Source organism: Symsagittifera roscoffensis, chromosome 6 (assembly GCF_963678635.1).
Source record: "Symsagittifera roscoffensis chromosome 6, txSymRosc1.1, whole genome shotgun sequence".
NCBI classification, from domain to species: domain Eukaryota; kingdom Metazoa; phylum Xenacoelomorpha; order Acoela; family Convolutidae; genus Symsagittifera; species Symsagittifera roscoffensis.
In genome coordinates, this window is record NC_087067.1 from 10,049,446 (window position 1) to 10,073,604 (window position 24,159).

The 24,159-nt window shown below is 34.3% G+C and overlaps 1 protein-coding gene across 2 annotated transcripts in view; it reads left to right on the top strand.

The window, feature by feature from the left end:
• The window catches only part of LOC134847523 (cyclic nucleotide-binding domain-containing protein 1-like), a 380,437-nt gene extending 360,684 nt beyond the window's left edge, over positions 1-19,753 (top strand). For both annotated transcript variants that reach the window (XM_063864576.1, XM_063864575.1), the window contains 9 exons: positions 4,932-5,083; positions 5,723-5,784; positions 5,958-6,036; positions 10,436-10,568; positions 11,025-11,134; positions 13,946-14,096; positions 14,565-14,632; positions 18,600-18,705; positions 19,541-19,753. In XM_063864576.1, the coding sequence (XP_063720646.1) occupies positions 4,932-5,083; positions 5,723-5,784; positions 5,958-6,036; positions 10,436-10,568; positions 11,025-11,134; positions 13,946-14,096; positions 14,565-14,632; positions 18,600-18,705; positions 19,541-19,626 (947 nt within the window). In that variant the 3' untranslated portion in view covers positions 19,627-19,753. The remainder of the gene's footprint in view (positions 1-4,931; positions 5,084-5,722; positions 5,785-5,957; positions 6,037-10,435; positions 10,569-11,024; positions 11,135-13,945; positions 14,097-14,564; positions 14,633-18,599; positions 18,706-19,540) is intronic.
• The last annotated feature ends 4,406 nt before the right edge of the window (positions 19,754-24,159 follow it).

The following is a 24,159-nucleotide window of genomic DNA, read 5'->3' on the forward strand; positions in this document are numbered from 1 at the left end:
TTCACTAGTAAATTTTTGCAGGTGGGAGGGAAAGAAACAAGAGCCCAAATCAATTACTGAAAAATCAATCAGTTGCAGGTGAGAGGGAAAGTGGGAGGTAAAGAAACAAGAGCCCAAATCAATTACTGAAAAATCAGTCATTTAATCGAGATTTCGGCTCTTTTCCAATTTTCCACACCCCTCAGAAAAATCAAAACGGCCCAAACTGCTCGTATTGACAAAAATACTACTTTCAAACCCTCTATTTCTACGGAAATTGTCAAAAAGTTATATTTGAACTTAGAGCATCAGTTATTTCCGGCTCTTTTTCAATCCCCCCAGATTTCAATGTTTCCAATTTGATAGATATTCTACTTGTTATAACGGCTAAATGCGTGCTGTTACGATGTCAATCATGAAGAACAAATCTGTTCACAATTGTTGGTTTGCTCACCATGTAAACCAAAAAATTCATTGCATTGAGACAACGTTAAAAAAAATTTCAAACTTTAAATTCAAATTTCGCGGGAAAAAGAAAATGAGCCTAATTTCCAAGTGATTTACACAATCCCCTGAAAACGGCTAGTTGAAAAGTCGGCAAAACAATCTCAAAAATTCATATATTTTGAGAATTTCAACCACAGGTTTTTTAATAATGGTTTTGAATAGTAATGAAAATTGGGCTCGGTGAAATTTGTTTTCACGAGACAATTTTGATTGTTTAACAAAGAGCTTTTAATTTTTTTTAAAAAGTTATCCGTAGGCTATTGTGGTCATAAACTAAAAATTTGAAGAAAAAAAAATGCCCTCCGACAATGTTTTTAAAGAAGACCAACTTCAAAGACTGGCAGTTTAGGATAATAAGCGCGCGATTACTTTGATCTATTAAAGCGTGAACGGGAGCTAAACCTCTCCAAAGTGAATTGAAGCAAGGAATTTGGTATAACTGAAAAGTTATCAGACTTATATTTGATTTTTGTCTAATTAGCACATCGTGTGCGGAGAAATAACAAAGATAAACAAACAATCAAATACTGTGGTTTTTTCCAATATACCTCATCTTGTTTCGGCTCTTTTCCAGTTTTCCCACCCCTTTCAAATTCAACTTTGAAAAGCTTATTTTACCTTGTCATAATGCAATGAAATTTGGCGTGTAGAACAAATCAACAACTGTGAACAGATTTGTTCTTCATACTTTACAGCGTAACATCCATTTAGCCGTAATAACACGTAAAACAAACTATAAACTCGGTATTTTGAAAGGTGGGGAGAAACTGGAAAAGCGCCCTTGTTTCAAACCAAAAAGTTATGAAGTGGTAGCTTTTGCCAATAATTTGTGAAGTGTTATTTTCAAAACAAAAAAACTCTAACTTTCAATGAAAGAAAAGAAAAAACAGAATGTTTTTTTTGAAATAAAAGGTTGTTATATTGAATCACGCATTGCTAAATTGTATCACCAAAAACCGTGAAACTTCTGGCTCTTTTCCTTTTCCCTACCTGCAAACTTTTATAAATTAAATTACTGTTCACATTGTCCGATCGTTATGAAACATGATATTCGGCCTCATATAGCCATGACAAGTAAATTTGGTATCTATAATAACCCTTGTAAAACCACTCATTACACCATAAAACTGATGCTCGTGATTTTTTTTAGTTAAAAAAGGTGAATTTTTTAGTTACACCGGTCTCAGCTATTTTCCACTCCCCCTTTCAATTTTAGTTGACATAAAACGAATGTGTCTAAAGATTGACTATTGATTGTGAATATATTTGTTTTTCATACTTTACATCGTAACACACAACTTTTAGCCTGAATGACACGTAAAAAAACTATTAATATAAAATTTGAAAAGTTGGGTGAAAAAGGAAAAGATCCCATGTCTAGGCTAAATTTTTCTGGGTCGTTTCAATCTCAGAAACATATCCATGGCTAGCAATCTCCGGTTATATCAATTGCCCGCGACGGTCTAGAAATACACAAGAATAGGATCTGAAAATCTGAAAATACCAGGACTGGTTGAATTGTACGATCGCTTCAAAACTAGTTTCAGTTAAAGAGAAAGCCTCAAAATTAGGGCAGGCATGTTTTGTACAAGATAAAGACTATTTAAATGACTTGCGACATTTTTAACTCCAATAAAACATGTCAGAGTAAAAAAAGTGAACAAATTTTCACAAAATTTTTTTACATATTATTATTGTATGGGAAACTTTTTCCAGTTATTGTGGCTCATGAAAACAATAAAAGTAAGAAAAATAAGTTAATTCCAAGTTTGTTCAAAAGAAAATTGCCAGCTTTAGTTTTTTCCGTCCCAAACTCTTTACAAGGTCATCGATTGTTTCCTGTTTGTTTCCTGGAAACCTTCTGGGTTCGAACTCAAGGTCACTGAGATCTCGGTCATAAGGCATATTCTTAGTCCTGCCATATTTAGATTTAATATCATTGAGAATTCCTCCCAGAAATCCTCTTCTTTCATTTTTTTCATAAGTGACTGATTTATTGAACGCTTCAGCACACACAGCCAGCACCACAAAACAAATGAGAAGTTTCATCTAAAATGAGATTTTTTGTCTAAATTGGAAAGTTGAACCGACATTTGTTCTTAATTTAAGAAAAACGGCTCTTCCCCACCCCTCCCACTAGCAAATTTTTAAATTTTATAAGTAATATTTCTGTTATCATTTTCCAATTGCTACAAAATTTGGCATGCGGACTAGTTATGCCATGACGGCTCTTTTTTCTTCCCCCCCCCACCTCCCACGACCATCAATTTTATGGTGTAACGAGTGGTTTTATAAGGTTAAATATGAAGACCAAATGTGTTTGGCACTTCTTAATTAGTCCGCATGTCAATTTTCATAATGATCGGACAATGTGAACAGTAACTTTACTGGTAAAATATTGCAGGTCGGGGGGGGGGGGGAGGAAAAAGAGCCGCCATGACAAATATAATTTGTCGTCGTACTAAATATTACACAACGACTCGCTACACCATAAAATTGATGCTTTACATGAGGTGAGGGAAAAGGAAAAAGAGCCGAAATTTTAATGTGAATAAGGAAACAATAGGTGCTGAAATTTCAACCTGCGGCAGTTTAACCTGCTTATTTTATTTGACAGTTGAACCACTCGAACAAATGTTATTTTATCAAAAACTCAGGGAAGGGGCATATAAAAACCATTATGTTCGCTCCTGGACATTTTTTGGACTCATATGAAAGGTTGGCTCTTTTTCCTTTTCCACCCACCTGCAAAATTTTACATTGTTGACCAAATAGTCCGATTGCAATGAAAATTTATATCCGGACTAATAAGGCCACGACAAACATATTTGGTTTCTTATACAACCTCGTAAAACTACTCGTTACACAAATTTATTGAATCTCGTGTGAGGTGGGTAGGGGGTGGGGGAAGGAAAAAGAGCCGAAAGATTTCTGTTGGCGTAGGTGCACCTTTCAATAGATTTCTGCAACTGAAACAGAAAATTATAAGGTTCGAGTTCAACGTAAGGAAACGGCATAAGAGTAAAGCATTTTTTTATACACAAACCTTTTTTAAGTTCTTGTGGAACACCTTCGTCGTTATGAAATATGTGGCAGATATATGAATCAATAAATTGTTGTTTAGTTTGTTAGTGTTATCTGATTTTTCTGTTGTCTGAATGTTTTTGGGTTTTGAATCGCCGGAACGACTTTGTTTTGAAAACAAAATTAGGATTGTGAACTATTAAAATAAGATTTGAAAAATCAAAAGTTGTAAAAAAAATTAGGCGGTCTAAAATAATTTCCGCGGGAGATTTTTTTTGCAACTAAAAATCATCTTTTCTGTCAAAAGTTTGCATCATCATTATTGTGAGATTGTGGCCTCGATTCCCCCCCCCCCTCTCTCTATGCAAGTTGTTTTTAAATTGTCAAGTACAAAAATGAAAACCATATTTGGTGTCATGCTTGCTTAATTAGTCCGCGTGCCAATTTTGTAGCAATCAGACTATGTGAACAAAAAGTTTCTGACTTTTTTCCACTTCCTCTACCTTGCAAACTTACTTTCTATTTTAATAGTTGTCTTACGTGTGATTATGGGTAAACGCGTACTGTTACGTTGTAAGGTATGAAGAAATAGGCTCTTTTTCTGTTTTTCTGCCCCTCCGCCCACCACACTAGCAAGTTTTTTTAATCAAAAATTATTGTTTACATTGTGCAATTGTTATGAAAATTGACATGCAGATAAATTAGGCCATGACAAACATATTTGGTTTTGATAAATAACCTTGTAAAATCATTCGTTAGACCAAAAAATTGATTCTCGTTTGAAGTTGGGGGGAAAAGAGGCTTTTTTCCTCCTCCCCCCCCCCCCCCCACCTCACAGAAACATCGATTTCATGGTGTAACGAGTGGTCTTACAAGGTTGAGTATGAAGACCAAATATGATTGTTATGGCCGAATTATTCCGGATGCCAAATTTTATAACAACCCTAAAATGTAAACAAAAAATTTACTCAAAAAAAAAATTTGCAGGTGGGGAAAAGGAAAAAGAGCCGGAAAAGGAAAAAGAGCCAAGAAATATATTGACCATGCCGACTCTTTTTCTTCCCCCCCCCCCACCTGCAATTTTTTACAAGTAAAATTACTGTTCGCATCGTCTGATCATTATGAAAAATGACATGCCGACTAATTAGGATGTGCCAAACACATTTGGTCTTCATATTTAATCTTGTAAAACCACTCATTACATCATAAAATTGATGATCGTGGGAGGTGGGGGGGGGGGGGGAAGGAAAAAGAACCACCATGCCAAGTCTCATTGTATTATGACAACGTTAACATGTTTTTTTTTCAAAACTGAAACTGAAAGGTGGGAGAAAGGGGAAAAGAGCCAAGTTGCTAGGTGGGGAATGAATATAAATTCACTTACGGGGAGAGGAAAAAGAAAAAGAGAGCTGTTTTTTTAGTGTTTGGCAACCAGGGTCTGTTCATGGTGCTGAGGGGGTCTCTCAGTCCCCTGACCCTACCCTCCATCCGAAGACAGAGGGACAAGGAGGGGGGAGAGGACACTCTCTTCAGACAGCCCACTCCTCTTCTCAAAGACCCACGCGAGTTCACGGTATGCGTTAATCAATTATGGGATCTTCTACCCCCTCCCCCTCCCACTTTTCAAATTTTCCATTTTTATAGATGTTTTACGCGAGCTATAAACAGCTAAACCCGTGATATTACGATGTAAATTATGAAGACAAAATCTATTCACAATTGTTAGTTTGCTCACCGTGCAAATTTTCATTGCGTTATGACAACGTAAAAATAGTTTATAAAACTTGAAATTCAAATGTGGGGGGAAAGTGGAAAAGAGCTCGATTATGCAATCAATGTATGTGAAAAAAGACAAACGAAGTTACGTCATTGATGTTGAAACTTACTAAGTTTTCTGGTTTTATATGGTAGATAGTTTCGTAATTCGGCCGATTTATGAACCACCGAGCAAGCGGTTTCTTATGCAGGTCGTTGTCCACGACTTAAAGTAGACTTAGAAAGTCGTGCCAAATACCGTTCTTTTGGACCAAGCTTTGCAACAACTGCGACCCAAAATCTGCTTGATTGTATCTCATCTTAGGTGTCAGGTGTCATTTTAAGCTCGATTAGTACCTCGCTATATCACAGAACAAACGCTTGAAACTAAGTTTGAAAAAAAAATTTTTTTTTTTTTGTCAATAGAGGAGCAGGTTAAAACATATGGCCGTTTCAGATCGGTGTCGGGGAGTGTTTCGGCACGTTGTACAGTTTACCCGACAGAAGCGTGAATTCAAGGTAAATACCTTCGTTTTTACGGGTACTTCCCCTTGTAGCCTTTTTCCCATCCATTTTGCTGGTGGGGGATTATGTGTGGAAAAGTTATAAGATAGAAATTTTCCGTTAAGACGGATGAGTTTACCAGCTATGACATAATATTTAAGTCCACTTTGCTATGGTGTTTTGTTCAGGGTGTTGTCAGCCATGACTTGTCAGCCAGGAGTGGAACTGCTCAAAATATCTTCATCTGCATTCGAGAACCTCATCAAGGTCAACTTTTTCCTGTCTCGTCAATTCGCAGACTTCAACAAGCATAGAATTCAATTAACTAGTTTTTGTTTATTCATATGGACTATTTTTTTTACCACTAGTAAACCAATTTTTGGTGAATGACAAGAAGACGGGTCTAATATAGACAGTGAACTTAATAACGAGCATAAAAAAAGACCGCTCGTATCAGGGCGAAGCCCTGAATGTACCGACTGCTTTTTAAGGTCTATGGAGCAGTAAAAACATGAAAAAATGGCTCTTTTTCATCCCCCCCCACCTCACACGACCTTCAATATATTAGTGTAACGAGTGGTTTTACGAGGTTGAGTATGAAGACCAAATATGTTTATCGTGCCCTAATTAGTCTGTATGTAAATCTCATAGCAATCGGACAATGGTGTCAAAAAATTTAATAAAAAAATTTGCAGGTGGGGGGAAAAGGAAAAAGAGCCGGAAAAATTAAATGTAATAGAACAAAACGAATTTTTTTTAATTTGAAATTTTTTGTGAAAATCATCCCCCACACGCCATATAAAATACTAAGTGGTACTTAGTAACAAATTTATTATGCTCCTAGTAACGAACCAAGTATCAAATCAAGTAACAAATCAATTATAAAGTACAAAAGAACCAAAAAGGATAGATTTTGCTCCTAAAAATCAAAAATAAGCTTCCTTCAACCAATTTTGAACAATTTCCAAGACGGAATAAACCTCCGCTTACGCGTTAGTTGCGAAAAATATATCGCGCGCTAATTATCCCAAATTGGCTAAAATGGCAATCTTTAAACCCTCATAACCTAACGAAAAATCAACACAGGTGAAATACTTTTTCAATTTTAAGCTCAAGACAACAATACCTTTTGAATGATAGGTAAGAATTCCGTCAAAAACAGCAAGTTAAAAAGTCGAATATTATCCGAAAAAAGTTGAAAGCATTTTGGTTGCGTAAGTTGAAAGCATTTTGGCGGGTAATTGGATGACTGTTTCACAACATTCTTGCCTTTATATCGAATGAAAACAAGACCAACTGCTGTAATAAAAATGATTCAAAATTCGGCTGATAATTTTCTTCTATTTTGCTTCTGCTTTGTTTGCTTTAATGTCTCTCGTAATTGTTCCGACTTTCGAAGAAAACGGAATATTTATGCTCGGTGGGTTTTTTTTAAATCAGTCAATTTTTGCTGATCGAAATAATAGTTTTCGACAAACATTTTTCTACCCCATTGAAGATACCAATTTCTTGAATTCAATTCTTAAAAGAGTTTTTACATCCGATGTTTTTTTGTAAAATTCTGGGGGTTTGGAAATTGCCAAATTGGCCATGTTCTGGACTAAATTATGCGCGCTTTAAAGATTTTTTTCATATTGCTGAGAGCGTAACGCAACTTATTTATGCGTGGTGAATTATCCAACACAACAAAATCGTTCCAGTTCGAATTGAGGGTAGCTAATCTAATCGGTCGTTTTAATTTTGTACCACTCAACGTTTCATATTTTAATAATGTTCAAAAATTTATAGGTTTTCAATATTTTCTTTTCCCAAAAACTATTGGATATGAATAAAGGGACAGTCTTGGCTTTTGACTTGGTTGAGCTGTCTTGTTGCCTTTTAATTTCAATGTCTGAATCAGACTTGTCTCTTTGTCATTCACGCAATTTTTTATTATGACAATAATGATTTATTATTGCTCTGTTCCCCTCATTTTTACGGAGTTTTATAGAACTCTGGCATTTAAATTTATTTTTTGCCTAATTTAGATTAACTCAAAGAGAGGGGTCGGAGGGAGTATAAAATTAAAGCACGCTTCGACGGATTTGAACTCAAACAATGAATTTCATAGAAACTCAATCATTTTCGATAAATATCGATATTGATTTTTTGATTTTATGACCAAATCTCACAAAGTTTTACGACACTGGACTCATATTTCATGACACCAGGTATAATTAATAAGTCGTTTTAGATATATAACCACTTCTTACTTTGTGACGCTTAGCTATATTACCTCTTATTCGAGCACTTTTCATTCCCTCAATTGCCATTTTTGAAGAAACGTTGACTTCAGAAGTTAAAATTTTTCCTGATTTTTAAATTTATTCTCCGAATTAATTGTGGTCTTGACGTTCCTTAATTTTTGCACTGCAGCCGCTCACTCTTGTTACTTGGAAGATGCTTGGGAATCAAGGAACCAGAACCTACGTTTTATATATAAAAATTTTTTTTTTTAGCTTCGGCCTTAAGATTTATGTCTCGCTGAAAAAAATTTTGACAATTATTTGATTTTGGACAGACAGTATCAGACATTAAGTGTTAAGTTTTGAGCCGCATTGGAGCTTTTTAAAGGCCAAATTGTTTGTTTTAATTTTCAAACGGTTTCGAATGTGGGATAGACATGCATAAACAATTCGTGTTACGTTTTCAAAATCAGAGCGCAAATTAAATAGCAGAGAATTTTTCAATGATGTCAAATTATATACCTTAGAGTGTGATTAGAAAAATTACAAAAAAAACATATTTTTTCATTGAACTCCAGATAGTCGACAAAATCTGTGACAATGCTTTGATTTAAAAAAAAAACAAGAAGTTGCAGAATTGCGACTGACAAGCCGACGCCAAGAAAAATTTTTATGCCCAGCATAAAGTCGAAATATATCCGGTTCCAGACAAAAAAATCAATCATAGGTCAAGCACAGTCAAACTATATCCAAATTTGCTGACAAAAATAAAGCAAATTTTTAACAGAATTGGAAATTTAGCAAATAAACCTGCTCAAAAAAGACCTCCGTCAAAAAGCAGCTTTCAGCAACAACCAATTTAGGAGAGTTGCTAAGCGGAAACTAATAATGTTAGAGAACCTCATTAGAGTTTTGAAATGTTAGGATTCCCTCGGTTGGAAGAAGTAAAATTTGAATTTTTTCCTCAATTGTCATTTTTCAGATCTAAATTTTTAGTGTCCTTCTGTAAAAAGAAGCAAAGCAAGTTTTAAAAAATCAATTTGGATTAATTAGTTTTTGCTGTCAAAGTTTTGGCTGTCTAAATTCTATGATTCTAACAGCTATTTTACTATCGAACATCACCACAAAACTCACTGGAAAAACAATCATTAAAATTTTAACTTGATTTTACTCAAATAAAAAAAATCAAACTGATCAAAACAATCAAAATATATACTGGGGGATAATCAAAACATAGTTCGAGCACGAACAAAAATAGGTCGAGCACAGTCGAAACATCGGTTAAATGAATTCGAACTAGAAGCCAAGCACAGTCGAAACAGGAGTACATCACAGTCAAAACACAGATCAAACACAGCCAAAGCATGGGTCAAGCATTGTTAAACCAAACGTCGAACACAGTCGAAGTAAAAGTTATTTTGTTAGCAACAGATTCAAAATACAGGTCGAATGTTCGTTTTGTAACAATATTTTTGTTATGTTTTCAAGTCAGTTCTTATTTCATAATTTTTTGGTCCTTTAAATCCTATTGTGCTTAATTCATTGTCTCCAATCATTAGTGGTGAATTTTTTTTTCAATTTTATCAATTTTTTTTTGTGATAAAAATCGCTTTTGATATAATACGAGTTGACTTTTCCAGTCTATATTAGATTTGTGTTGTTAAATTTTTCTGAACAGTTTTTTTTAATGCATATTAATAACGACAAGCGCTATTTTACGATAACTTATAATAGATGATGCGGTTTTCCCCCAATTTTTGAGGAAAAAGAAGGAAAAATTGTACTCGGTCTGATGTTTTCTTCCAAAAACTTTTCTTATGTAGCTACTAGCATTTTAAACAAATTATTACCATGCTGTATAAAAAAAGTTTTGCCCCAGTTTTAAAAAAAACTTATCTGCATATTGTTCGTTTAACTATGGGAGTTTGTAATTAGCCAATTTAGGATAATAATGGTAGATTGTTTAATTGGAATAACTAAAGCGCGGTTATGTTTCGTTGTTTTGCGCTTCCCTCTAAATAATTCGGCTTTCATATCAATTCAAATATATATGAAGCAAGAAATTTAGTTTTTTTTTCAATGCAATTTTTAAACTAGAAACTATGTGGATTATTACTTTACAAAGCTTCTGTCATTATTTTTTGTTTATCAATTTTTGGGCCAAAGTTTAAACTGAATTGTGAAAGCACAGAAAAACTCAGTTTCCGCTGCACAGAAAGCACAGAGAGCACAGAAAACTCCGTTTACGTGAAAAAAAATGGGTTACGAGCCGAAAATTACCAATTTGTTGTTGAGACTGTAGAAACAATGACCGACAAAAAAAAACGAAACATATGTCGAGCCCCACTGGTAGGGAATTAGAAAAGTTATTAGAAAGCTGTTCATGGAAAACAGAAAAATTATACATTGTTCTGCTCATTGACTTTGTGATGTTTGTATAGAAGATGAATGCAGCCGACCATATGGAGAAGTTGTCTCTTCTGCGGAAGTGTGAACAGTACTCCCAGTGGCCTCAGATGTCCCTGGAGGAAATAGCACATGTGTTAGAGTGGGTTACATTCCCCAAGGACGAAAGTGAGTCAGCCAAAAATAGGGTTTGATTTGATTTGAAACCACAAAAGTCACAATAACATTAGATTCTCAGGTAAAGAAGATTAATGCGCGCTGTAAGGGGGAGGTTATTATTGTTGCTTAAAAACAACGAATTTTTCCTGCAGATACTTAGATTGCTATACATAAATTTAAGATGTTTTTGCCGGAAATAAAAAAATGTTTAGCGACTTGCAGTGTTTTTTTGTTTATTAGGCCAAAAGTGTTAAAAGTTAAACTTAGTCACAGTTTTTGCATCAGAAAATCAGCTGGCAATAATAAATGGCTAATACCAATCAAAATACTATCAAATAAATAATGCTTGTCTGTTAAAAAGAACCAAACCCTTTTATCGTCAAATTTGGCAATTTATAGACAATATAGCTGAAAAATCTGTAGTAAATAACTTATTGATAGCAAATGTTTTTTTCTTCGTTTCAGTGTTGGTAGAAGAGAATAGAGTGGCCCCCTTTATAGGCATCGTGGCCAGTGGGACCTGCAAGGCATACAGGACCATAGACACCATGCACAAACTGATCACGGGCAAACGGGTAATTATTTGCATTTAACACCCTAGTGGCGTCGCAGAGATCTTTGCATCGACAGTCCTTTTTTAGAGCTCGGAAAATCAATTTGGTCGTCATGAAAAAAAAATCATATTCTTTTCCAAATAAAACTTCAAAAAAAGATACTTTAAAAAAAGTAACTTAGAAAAAACAGTCGACCAAATTGATTTCCCGTGCTCTAGAAATTGTTCTCTGATTAGAGCAATTCACAAGGAATTGCAACAAATGCATTATAACAGAAGGCTCGATCTCGTTTAAGAAAGACCAAAAGTTAACGAGGTTTCTGTGAGCTAAGCTCATGAATAAAGGTCACATGAATGTGTTCTAAATGAAATCTCTTGTAATATCATAGAATTACATAATCCTGTATACTACTAACGGTTTTTCTCGTTATGCATCCTCATATTTAAGGATATTTCCCGATAAAAAAAGCTAATTTTGACAAAAAAAATTGCAGAAAAAACATACAATGGACTTAATAAACACTGTATTGCACTTAAAAAATACACTGTATTAATGAATAACTAAAAAATATTAAGCCAAACCAGACGTTGAAAAAAATTTTACTACTTCAAACTTTATATCTGCTGTGACTTTTCTATAAATTTTTATTCAAATTATAAAATTACAAAAACACAAACAACAAAATTAGTATAAAGATAAAATTTTGTTTGTTTGGTGAAGATTCCTTGTTTTCGAGGATTTTGATCTCTTCTTGTCTTCAAATTCTTAAATTCTCTACCTAAAACAATCAATATTTTAAAAACTAACTTAATTGAATTCAAGATCATCAAGATCGTTGGATCTTTAACCAATTAAAATCTTAAGTTTCTTTTTGATTATCATTATTTTTGGTTCTTCTTGATCTTAAACATTAAATCCTTAAACTTAACTAATTCAACCCGATCATCAAGGCTTAACATTGGATCTTGAATCTCTAAGCTTTAAAATTTATTCTTTCTTAAACTTGAATCATCAAATTTTTTCATGGATTTTAATTTCAATTCATTCCTTTACTTCTGTGTCTAATTACCTAAAACGTCGATTCACTTTCCAACCCTTCTGAACGATCCAGGACTAACTGAAAACCTTTTCTTCAAGAACTCATCATTTAATTTAAGCTAAACAAGGAAGAACTTCGGTTACTCATCCTTCACTTGAATCCCACCTCTTATTTTACCCAGTTTTATAACAACCCTTAGAACCAGTAGGTTCTAAAATAGCGTCTAACGATCTACTTGCGTTCTAATTAAACCTGAGCCTTACGAGGCCAAACTGTGTATTGTGTGAATTGTGGGCAATTTCCGCAACACGCAGAATACAGATTTGGCACGGAGTCCGCAAGATTTCTTTGATCCTCTTTGCTGTTTTGGGTTCCCTGAACAAATTACAAAAACACCGCATCGCTCAAAATTGCTCTAAACTGCTCTTAATTGCTCTAAACTGCTCTGTATGCTCAAAAGTGCTGTAAAATTTGCTCCAAAAAATTTTGCGGAATCCAGATCAGTTCGTGTATTGTAGAAACACGTTGTCTTGGAATTCTAAAGAGTAAGTGGAGTCCACAAATTACAAAGGGAATCTCGAAATTTAAGCAGAACCCGCAAAACGTCCCATTTTGCGGAATCTGCTTACATTTATGAATCTCGGAAAATCTAGCTATATTCGCTTGTTCAGACAAAACTGATGTGCCCATAAAAATCAAATTACACATACTTGAGCTCAAAATTCAAGGAAAATATGAGGACTTGTAAAAAAAATTGATGTACCCATAAAAATCAAATAACACATATTTAGGCTCAAAATTCAGTGAAAAATTAAAGACTTGTCTATGGATGCCAGTGAACTGGAGACACCCAATTGTGCGCCTATCCTTGGCACAGTTTAACCTCAAAATGGTTTAAAATTGTTTTGATTCACGTTTGTCAAGTGCAGTTTGCCCGTACTTAACAAACTTGTTATTTTGGATTAGTTTTTTTAAAGTTTTCATCTCTATTTCTGGACAGAAGTTAATTCTAAATCAATTCTCACAAAACAGATTTTGGAAACTATATATTTTTTCTGATTCAATTTTTTCCTAGCTTAGACTATTTTTAGTCGGTAAAAACTTAATTATTGTTCTGACTTTTGATGAATTAAAAGACGTGATGTCTGTGCAAGTTGTTTTGTTTTCCCAGACTAATTAGAACTTTTAAATAGCCATTTTTGGGGTTTTATATCTTGTGAAAGCGAACGATGTCTTCAACTTAAAAACAAACACATATCCGTTTCAGCTGCAACTTTTTTTGGCAAATTTATGGGGGCTCAAGTTCTGTCAATTTGGGATGGTTAACACACATGGTGTTTTTTGAAGATTTTTTGAGTTTTTATTAACTTTTTCTATTCAAATTTTTTTATCAGGATGAGGGAAAATTGAAGATTTTGCCTTGATACAAGCAGTTTTGTTTCGAATTTAATCTCTATTTAGAAATATACTCAACAAAATAAACAATGATTGAAATAAAACAAAAACTATCAATTCGTCTTGCACCATCAATTAAAACATAATGTCAGCGCTCAATATACTCGATTTATTTATCGATAAATTCCACTGTTTTTAATCTCTGACTTAAAGATATAAACTTAAATAATATCTACTTAAAGATATAAACTAATATTGAAAGAAAACAAAGATAGCCGTTAACTGTGCGAGTAGCACAGAATGTTTGGACCATAGTCTTTAAAAAACTACAAAAAAAAACAGTTGGTTGTGAGTAGGAAAGTAGAATAGACTTGTTACCAGATAGTTTTTTATGTTAGGAGCGCCGTGTGAAGCGAATGTTGATTGGTGAGTTGGGGGAGGGCCTGAGCATGGGGGAGATCAGCGTGATCGAGGACATGAACAGCACCTGTTCCATACACACGGCCACACCTGTCCTCATGGCCATCATTACTCCACGAAAACTGAGAGGTAATCAATGACTTACACTATGACAGTTGGGTCCAATGAAAAAGCAAGTGTGATATATGAACCCTCCAAACTTGACAACGTTCCAAAACTTATATTTATTCAAATTTAATTTTTCAGGGACCTATCTATATATAGCTTAATGAATTGCTTTTGTAATTACTGTTTCAGTTAGTATTCATTTAAGTATAATTTAGTAATCTAGAGACCCATTTATCAAAATTGTACAACTTTTGATATGTTTTTCCTTCGAAAACCGCATCAATATAATTTTTCGTACGCTTTTTGGATCTATATTAAATTTTTCAAGCACGAAATCTATAAAAAAAAAAACAGTCTTAAGTTTTCTTGCCCCAAAATTGAATTTACAAATTTAAAAATCGATTATGGAGCTTGAACTCGGCAATTGAAATTTTATTAGGTTTAACAAAAATTATAAAACCAGAACTGTTTCTTTTGTTGTTTTTGCAGACCTCAACCCGGTTACAGTGAGTCTCATCCAACAATCTAACAAACCGACATTCGGCCATGTGGACTCGGTGAGACCAATTTTCATTTTTGACCAGTTCGCAATTCTAAGTCAATAAAAATCTCAACCGATTGTAACACGATGAGCAAGCGAAGCGGAACAGCTTGTTATTGGTATAAAAATCAGTAAATAACTACAGTTCTACTTAAAAATCCCCCCTTTCAAGAAAGATGGGGAGATTGTTAAGTAGGTTAAGTTAGTCGAAATTTTCGACCAATCAGAATGCAGCACAATTAGAATTCTCAATACAAGCACTAGTGCTAATTTACTGTATTATTTATTGGGGTGGATTTTTTTAGTAGATACAATAGGAGGAGATTGTTACGTAGATCCGAAACTACGTGGGACTAATGATTGTAAAGATAACAATAAGATAAACTTATAAGTAATAATGTATTCTACCTTTTAATTAATCGAAAGTCAAAAAAAATTGAAAACAAGCGGTCCTCAGTAATTTTTTTTATTCGACAAACCGTAGATTTCATGGATAAGAATCAATTATAATTACACTTTGGGACCACGCAATCGATAATAATCCATGGTCTTATGCACTAAACGGCCCAAAATCATTTTTTCTACATTGTAAGCTGGAAATTACGCGATCAAACTTGATTGGGTAATTTTAGCCAATCAATTTCAAGTTAAACGGTCAGGCATTCCGATCAACTTTTCTAGCAGATAAAAATATTAGCCGAAATTGCCGAAAAGGTGGAATTAATTTTGAGTCACTTGTGAAACCTTGCCCAGACAAGCAGACTTCAGTAAAATGGCTTGACAAAACAAAATTTAATTTTCTTTATCATTTCGGCTAATAATTTTATCTGCTTGAAATTTCAATTAAAATGGCAGAAATTGTCGATGGAACTTGATCGGCTAATTAGCCAATCAAATTCATCCACAATAATTTCAGCTAGAGAGATGTAGAAATATTGAATTTGCGCCGTTTAGTGCATAAGACCCATAATCCATTATAATCCATTATTCTTCGAGAAATTATATCGATAAAAATCCATTTAAAAACCATCATAATGGAATATAATTGATTATAATATCTATGTACTTTTTCCAAACTTTCTGCAAACTTCGCAGATTTTTCTGCATTACTCACAGCCTACACAATTTCTAAACCTACTCATATTTAGTTAACTTTAACGTTCTCCTCAATTTTTAGGGCAGAACTCAAAAAGAGGGGGACTAAGGGGTGGGGGAAGAGGCACGCGTTGACGGTGTTTTTCACGTATTTTTACGGCTCATGTAAGTCAAAAAGAAAAAAAAGGAAAAAATCCATTTTTTAGCTGTAGCCAAAAGTAAAACACAATTTAGCGATTGCAAAGTTTAAATTTAAAAAAAAAATTTCAACTTGTTTTGAAAAATACAGGTTCTAACTCATGAAAACCTATTATAATTCTTGATAATCTAATATAATTCCATTAACATCCATTTTAATCGATTATAATGGATTAAAGTGATTATTTTTTTATAAACAATTTTTAATCCATTAAAATCAATTAATTTAGATTTTTGTGGACACAGACCGAAAAAATTCTTTTTAATCGATTATTATCCATTAAAAACTCTTTGCAGGAAGCCTGCTGGTTTGAACACAGCAGTAAGGTTGCACACAATTATCTATTTAATTTCAATCTTTTCAATTTTCGAGTATTTCATCATTTTTATGATTCTGTATTCAAACAACCTAACTTTGAGGTCACTGTGCATTGCAATGCCATTAACTCTTTCAATAGTGCAGTGGCAATGCAGTTGGTCGAAATTCTAAATGAGTCCATAATCGGCTCGAATCAATCATATCAGATTTCTTCTTGTTCCGACCATTGAAAATTGAAAATGGGGAAAAGTTTTGTATTCGGGAGGGTTTTAGATTTTTTCTACGCAAAATCAGCTACCACAAACAATCATTGACTATGTTGAGTAACGTTTGTTACATGTAAAAATTGTCATTTTTTTGTAACTGTTTTGTAATTTTTGTAATACTGTAAAAATCAGCAGTCTTGTTTTCATCGTCTTGATTTTTTTAGCCATTATTATCGATGTTTTCATGCTTTATTTTAAGAATGTTTCAAAGTTCAAACCAATGGACAGAGATTTGAAATATATAAATAAAAGTTTTAGCAAAATCCGTAATTCTAGCAAAAAACGGGTGACTGTTTCTTATCATCAATTGATTGTTGTTCCTGTTTCTCAGGAAAAGATGAAATGTTTATACTCGATAAAATTCTATCTCCAGACAAATTTGTACTCCCCAATGAAGGCTTTTTTTGTTTTTTCGATATCATTTGAAAAAAAAAGATTAATCAAAGTTAAAAAAAATTGCTTCTATGATCATTTTTTTTGCGGAACTATGGGCCTTAAAACTGCTCATGTGGGCTAACGTATAAGCGCAATTTTCCATAATTTCTAGTAAAACGCAAATCAGCCTGGCTCAATTTTTTTAAAAAATAAACAGAAATAATTAAACGTTTCAAAATTCCAATACCACGCCCAAAAAAATTAATTTGTTCGTCACATTGGTGGTAATAACTATTGAACAAACTGTCCATTTTTATTCCTAACAATGAAATCGCGGAGAAACTTTTTGTTTGGTTTGTTTTTTTGTTTTTCTCGCAGAAATGGGTATGATATGGGAATGATAAATCAAAATAAAACCCTGTCGGTCTTGATTTGAACGATTTTTATAAAAATTTTAAAAGCATCCCAATGTTACAAAAAACTGGTTTGAATTTTTTTGAGTTGTAGTCTAATTTTGAACAATTATAGCGATCAAATAGTTTGGGAGTAGGTCAATTAGTTTAAGAAAACTTGATAGTACTGAAAGGAAAACTAGTTTTGCAAACTTCATTTAGTTCTTTTTTGGCAATAAAAGTTTTCTCAAAAAAATCCTACAGAAGTTATTCGATAAATGATTCACATATAGCCAGATAGCCAGATAATCAATTCACGTTAGTTAATATAGATATTTTAATCAATTTGGAATGGATTTCTATGGTAGAAAAAATGATTTAAATGAAATTTTGTAAATTTTTGAAATCCATAAAAATCTCAACAAAAATCATTCGAATGAATTTTTTTTTGTTTTTTCTTCAGGAAAATTCTTTATTAGCGTTACAGAGCGCAAGAGCCACTCGAGAGAGTTTGTTACCGAACATTTTTAGAGCAAAAAAGAATCATTAAATTTTGCGATTCTAAGGGTTCTCGCGGTAATAAAAAGGACTTTCGTTAAGCAAACGACTTTTATTTGAAACTTTCAGCTTAGAGCGATTCATTGCTGATGCAGAAAGTTCACATATTACTTACACTCATAGTTTTTTTAGGCCAAATGTCAACTCGAAAAGTCACTTGAAAACATTCATTATAATTATATTTCTTTTTCTAATGTTTGATAGTCAGAAAAACCTGAATGTAATCTGTATATAATCTATATAAAATGAACAGGGGTGAATTAAGGGGGGGGGGGGGGGGGGAGGGGGCTTAGTGGAAGCCCCCCTCTCAGGAATGGGATCCCCTGCCGTCCTAAGGATCAAAATTTCAGATCCGCCCCCTGAAAATGAATATATAAAAAACTGGTCAAACATTTACTTAAATGGCCAAAGAATGGATTTAGAATCGAATGAAACTGCTTTTCTGAGCTACTTTTAGGATCACGCTAAATCAATTTTAAACCAATTCAAATTGATTTCTCAGGTGCTTGCTACATTATCTGTATAAACTCTATTGCGATCGATCCATTTCTTGTCAGTAAGGGCAGTGCTCAAACGGGACGAAAAAACAAAAAGTATGCGTTGATTGATGGTACAGTACACTACAAGACGCATAAGTTACAAGAACGGTATATGGTTAGGTTATGCTAAGACACTATCGTCAAAGACCAGTCGGATGCAAGCAACATTGCTCATCCTAACTACTCATTAACTAATTAACTAATTCTTTACTCAATGATTCTTGTTAATTTTATTAACTAGGAGTGGCTGAAGGACGAGTACATTCGGAGTGAAAGTGAAAGGGAGTGGAGACAATTTAAGAGACAGATTGTGACGTCATCCATCAGGGAGGCCCAGATACATCCAGGCAAGCCATCATTCAATTTTCAACCCGGGGTTGTCTTGTCCAACTTGGGTTGAACTTGCATCGACCATCATTGCTGATTCATTGTTGTTTCATCAGAGTGAAATTTTTCAACTATGAAATAGCGATGAATCAGCGATATGACGGTCGGTGTAAGTTCAACGCGGGTTCGACAAGGCAACTTCCAGTTTGACAAAAATATGTTAGTCATAGTTTTCTTCTTACGTATCAGTATAATTGAGACAATGCTTTAGCAATGCAAACATCAAAAAAATGCAAGTTATGGCGGTTATTACTGAAGGGATATTTTTGAGATTTTTGTGTATGTAGCTTGCTACGATTTTTTATGCCAATATATCAAGCATGGGATAAATTGTCGAAAAAGAAAATTAAAAAGATCTTGGGACAATTTTACATCCTCTTCCATAAATAGACCAGGTTAAGATCTTCCACCCACTCTCTAAATCGCAGTAGGACTGCTTAACGTCGCAGCTGTTTCAATCCATTTTAATCCATATGCTCATATAAATTACAACACTCATTCTAAAGCAAGACTGTTTTAGAAAGGAAAGGGTGATGATGTTAACTTGGTCCATGATTTTTTTTGATGAAAATAATTTGGTTCTCACCCGGGCCGAGGTCCGCGACTCATGTTGCAAAACCGAACTGGGTCGCCGAAATGGACTTTCTGCAACCGAAGTTTCATACTCCCGCAAGAGACTTGAGTCGCACAAAGTCACAACATGTGTCGCTCTAAGTCTTCCTACTATATAATCCTACTATAGTTTTTCTTGCCAGTTGCCTGGAAGTAAATTTCAAAAAATTTAAATTTTTCAAGGAACTGGAAAATGGACCACACCGAAGTCACAAACTGAAGAAGCGAGAATAATCGGAAAACAAAGGGAGAACAATGGAGATAATTGAGAACAATTGTGTGTTTTGTTGCGAGAAAGACCGGCCTAGAATTAAACGACAACTAATATACCAAAACCAGCCAGAGCAACTAACTTAAAAATTGTTCTCACTTCATGAAAAAAATCTTTGAACCAAATCTTCTTCAGTCAGCCATCATAGTTATCAAAGGCAGATTTATGATTTTTTCGAATTGGGGGAGTTTCAAAATTTTTTCATGTCGAGCATTCCAGAACACAATAAAGACCCTCTTTTGACCGAATGTCCGGCATATGACACATGGACCAGTGGACTCAAACGCGCATTTAATAAAAAATTGATTAGGTTTAGATTTCGTGCAGGCCGTAAGTAGAGTAGAATTAATAAAAATTGCAAATAATTCTGACTGAAATAGAGAGATTATAATCATTATATAATTTATCGTGATTTTTAAATTGATTGAATCCATTTTGATGGATTTTCATGGCTTGTGTTTTCAAGGAAATAATTTCCTATTGTGACAACATAATCGTTTTCATGGTCTAAAGTTGTATCAGAAAAGAATTATAATGGCAACATTTTAGACAGCCTTTTCTATTACGAATAAATTTTTACCCATGAAACTCTGCTGTTGTTTGGGAGAAAGTTTTGTAGATTTGCTTTACAAGCAGATAATGGCTTTTTTTGCAAATTTTGGAATTCCAAAAATATACCGAGATAAGTGTTCTATTAAATAATTACCTTAAATACAGAGCTATCTCAGATAAACTCTTAACAAAAAGCAGGGTACTTATCTGTTAAAGTTTCGAGTCATTTGTTTTATTCTTCGAAACTAGGAAGGGAAATACAAAGGATTTACTGAGCGATTCATTGCCGTCCTCTTATGCTCAATTGGCTTTAATTTTGTATCGTTTCTGTCGTATTGTGCTTCTGATGCAAAAAAAAAGTAACCGAAAAAAAAGATGTCGCTGAAAAGTCAAATGTAATCCCGTCTTTTTATGTTCAGACTTTATAAAACGAAATCGATCCGAGTCCGGACCGAAAACTCATGTCAAAGTCTGAAAAGTCTGAACACAATTCTGCAAAATCTGAATGACAATCTTAAACATAAGCCTTGCCAAGCCTAAACAACATATTGGAAAGTCTGCATATAATACTGCAAATTTTGAGCATATATCTTCAAGCCTGATCATACGTTTGCAAAGTCTGAACAAAAAACTATTAAAGAACATAGGAATCAACCCAAACAGGCTATCATCAAGAAAAACAACACTTAGTTTTTTCATTTTAAAGTTTTTGTGTTCCCTGAGCTTTTTCATTAGCTCAAAATAATGTTCATCAATTGTTTTTTGGAATCTAATTTCCGGGTTTTTTACCGTAGTATGAACTAAGAAATTTGTTGGATTCATTAATATAAAACTGGGCCTAGAATTCCCCACAATTTTACTTCCGAAGTCTGTTGGAAATCATAGTCCGAACAGTTTTTTTTTGTGAACCTAATTTTTTTTTGTCGGACATTTTGACCTTAAACCGGATTCCTTTGGTTCACACGGTCTAAATCCAATTTTCTTTGGTCCACACAGTCGTAAACCGGATTCACTCGGTCCATACAGTCTAAAACCGAATTTCTTCAGTCAACACGTTCTGGAACCGGATTTTTTCAGTCAACACGGTCTGAATTCGGATTTCTTTGGTCCACGTGGTCTGACAATAGCGTTTTGTGGTCCACGACGTCTGAACAAACCATAATCTGGTCCCAAAAAATTATGATTTTTTGGTTTTAGGGAGGGTTGAATAACGCTTGGAGACACTCAATGCACTATGATGGCCTTAACAAAAACAAATAACGATTACCTAAAATGTTATTAAAAAAACTTTTTAAGTATCAGTTATTTGTTTTTGTTAAGGCCATCTTAGTGCATTGAGTGTCTCCAAGCGTTATTCAACCCTCCCTACAGCCAAAAAATCATAATTGATAATCATAATTGATGATCATATGGATTGGCTGAAAGGCTAGATCAATTGATGGCCAGATTAACAGATGGCTTCATGGGTGGAAAGATGGGTGGTTGGCTAGAAGGAGAGATGACTTGATAAATCGATGGCTGGTTGGATGAATGAATAGATGGCTAAATGGATGGTAACTTGATAGATGGCCAGTTGGTTGGATGAATGGGAGTATGGAAAAGGACTAATAGAGTGGAGGATCGATTGTTGCATGGATGGTACGATAGATGAACCGATGAATGGCAAGACAGGAGGTTAGATTAATGGATGGCTTGAGTGATCGCTGAACTGTTGAATGACTGGTTGAAATAACAGATGGCCGGTAGGGTGGATGTCTGATGGATGTTTGGTGGTTGGATGTTTAGATAGATGATTTAATCGTTAGATAATTGGTTGGATGGCTAAATGGGTGGATGAAAGTATAGATAAATGAATGGTTGGGTGGATGTATGCATAGAGAAATGAATGGAAGCATGAATAGTTTGATGGCTAGAAGGTTGGATATTTGGATAACTTGTTAGACAGATGATTGGATTAGTTCACGCCTAGATGGATGGACGACTGCTAGGTTGTTTGACTGGATGCATTTCTTGATAGTTAGTGGCATTTCTTGGTAGCTAGATGAATAGCTGGCTGCATGACAGGATAGATAGATGGCTCGAAACATGACTAAGTTGAACTGTTCGTTCAGTTGAATTACAACTTCATCAAAACTTGATTTTTTGTTAGTTCATAATAACCTTTCGCAGTCTTGTTAAATTATATTTTTGGACAACCTTATTTTTCTGAGCCAGTTTAAGTTTAATAAAAACGTTAATAAGACTCAATACTACTTAGTAGTGTGTTCAAATTACCTAGACAATATTTATTACACCGAACTCAAATAGTAGAATCTTTTCGTTAATAACAGCTCCCTTTTTGGTATGTTACTTGCATCTTCTTCCTTATTTATTGGCATCACGATTGATTTTTAGTATCGGATTTCATGATTTACACGAGCTAAGCCGAAGGGTTTGGAGATTTCAGTTTCCGTGCAAATGGCTCAAATCACACCGACCGCCAAATTCATGGAATTGAAATTTTAACAAACGAGCAGAAAAAAATCGGATTTTTTTTCAGTAGCGTTCGCTTTCTTGGTGCCGAAAACTTAGGTACTGGTTCGTGTACGCTTTAAATTAATAAAAATTATTTTAAAAATATTTATCTATTTAGTTGTTCAAGTAGTTCTTGTAAGCTGGCCTGTGTACTTTTTTTTGGTTTTTTAAGCTCGCCCGTGTAAATTTGTTTGCTTTTTTTTCGGAATGGAAAGTGACGTGATGTGATATATTCCTCAACCAATCTGGACATTTGTAGTACTTGCTTTTTTGTGCTAAAAGTACTGAAGTGGCAGCTTAGCATATGGGTACCGATCGTTAAGCAGATCATCTTTTAGCATAAAAAGTGAAAAAATAGTGTTTTAGCAGACCATCATAATAACGTGAGGCAATATTGATTGACCAACTCGAAAAGACGCTTATTCTTGGGTCAAGCTTCCCAAATTAAGACAACTATCTCCCGATTTGTCAGTAAAACTATCAACTTCAAAAACACAACAGTCTAAATGAGCGGCAAAACAAAGATTTACGCGCACAATTACACTCGTGTTGAATTGAAACGCAGTGGGCAGCAGTCGCTTATCGCCAACGCCGCGTTTGAAGTTAGCTTTCTGACTTGCCAACTAATCTGAGTCTGCTAAAAGATTGGTCTGCTAAAAACGGCATTCTAAAATCCTTAGCACCTTAGCATATAGTTGCTCATTTTGATTTCGGCAACTTGGTTGTCATCAGAACATAAAATTACGATCACCAGGTACTTAATTGTAATACGGCCTAATCTCGAGCGACCCAAACTTCCCGGATGTTATGCACCTATCTCGGAACATTGTTTTTTCATTAACATGATCTTTAGAAACGACCAAAGTGATTTTACGAGCTCTCCCAAAATCATTATAACACCAATATTCAGCCACCAAAATTATAAGGACCATAAGCGCATTATAAGAAAACTTGCAACGCTATTGTGCTATTGTTTTAGGAAAAACTGCCAGAATTTCTGTACCATCTTCTTGCCTCGAAATTGCAGAATAGTTTCGGGCTGAAAAATGCTCGCCAAACTTGTAATGGTTAATCGGTCAAAAAACGGTTATTGTTCCGACTTTCGTAACAAAAGAAACGGAATATTTGTGCGCGGGGTGGGTTTTTGTTTCTTCAGACAACTTGTTAACTAGCCATTTTTGACGGAATTTTTCCATATCATTCGAAAGGTATTGTCTTGAGCTTAAATTTGAAAAGATATTTCACCTGTAATCATTTTTCGCAAAGTTATGGGGGTTTAAAGATTGCCATTTTACCAAATCGCGACTGAAAAAACTTACTCCAGGCACTTCAGTAGGCGCCTTAGTTTGGGTGTCAAAAGAACTATTTCTCACTTCTGAAAGGGATCTGAACAATTTGATGCATTTCAAGTAATGCAAGATAAAACAGCAATTTTAAATGGTGACGGTCTACATCTTTGTATTTT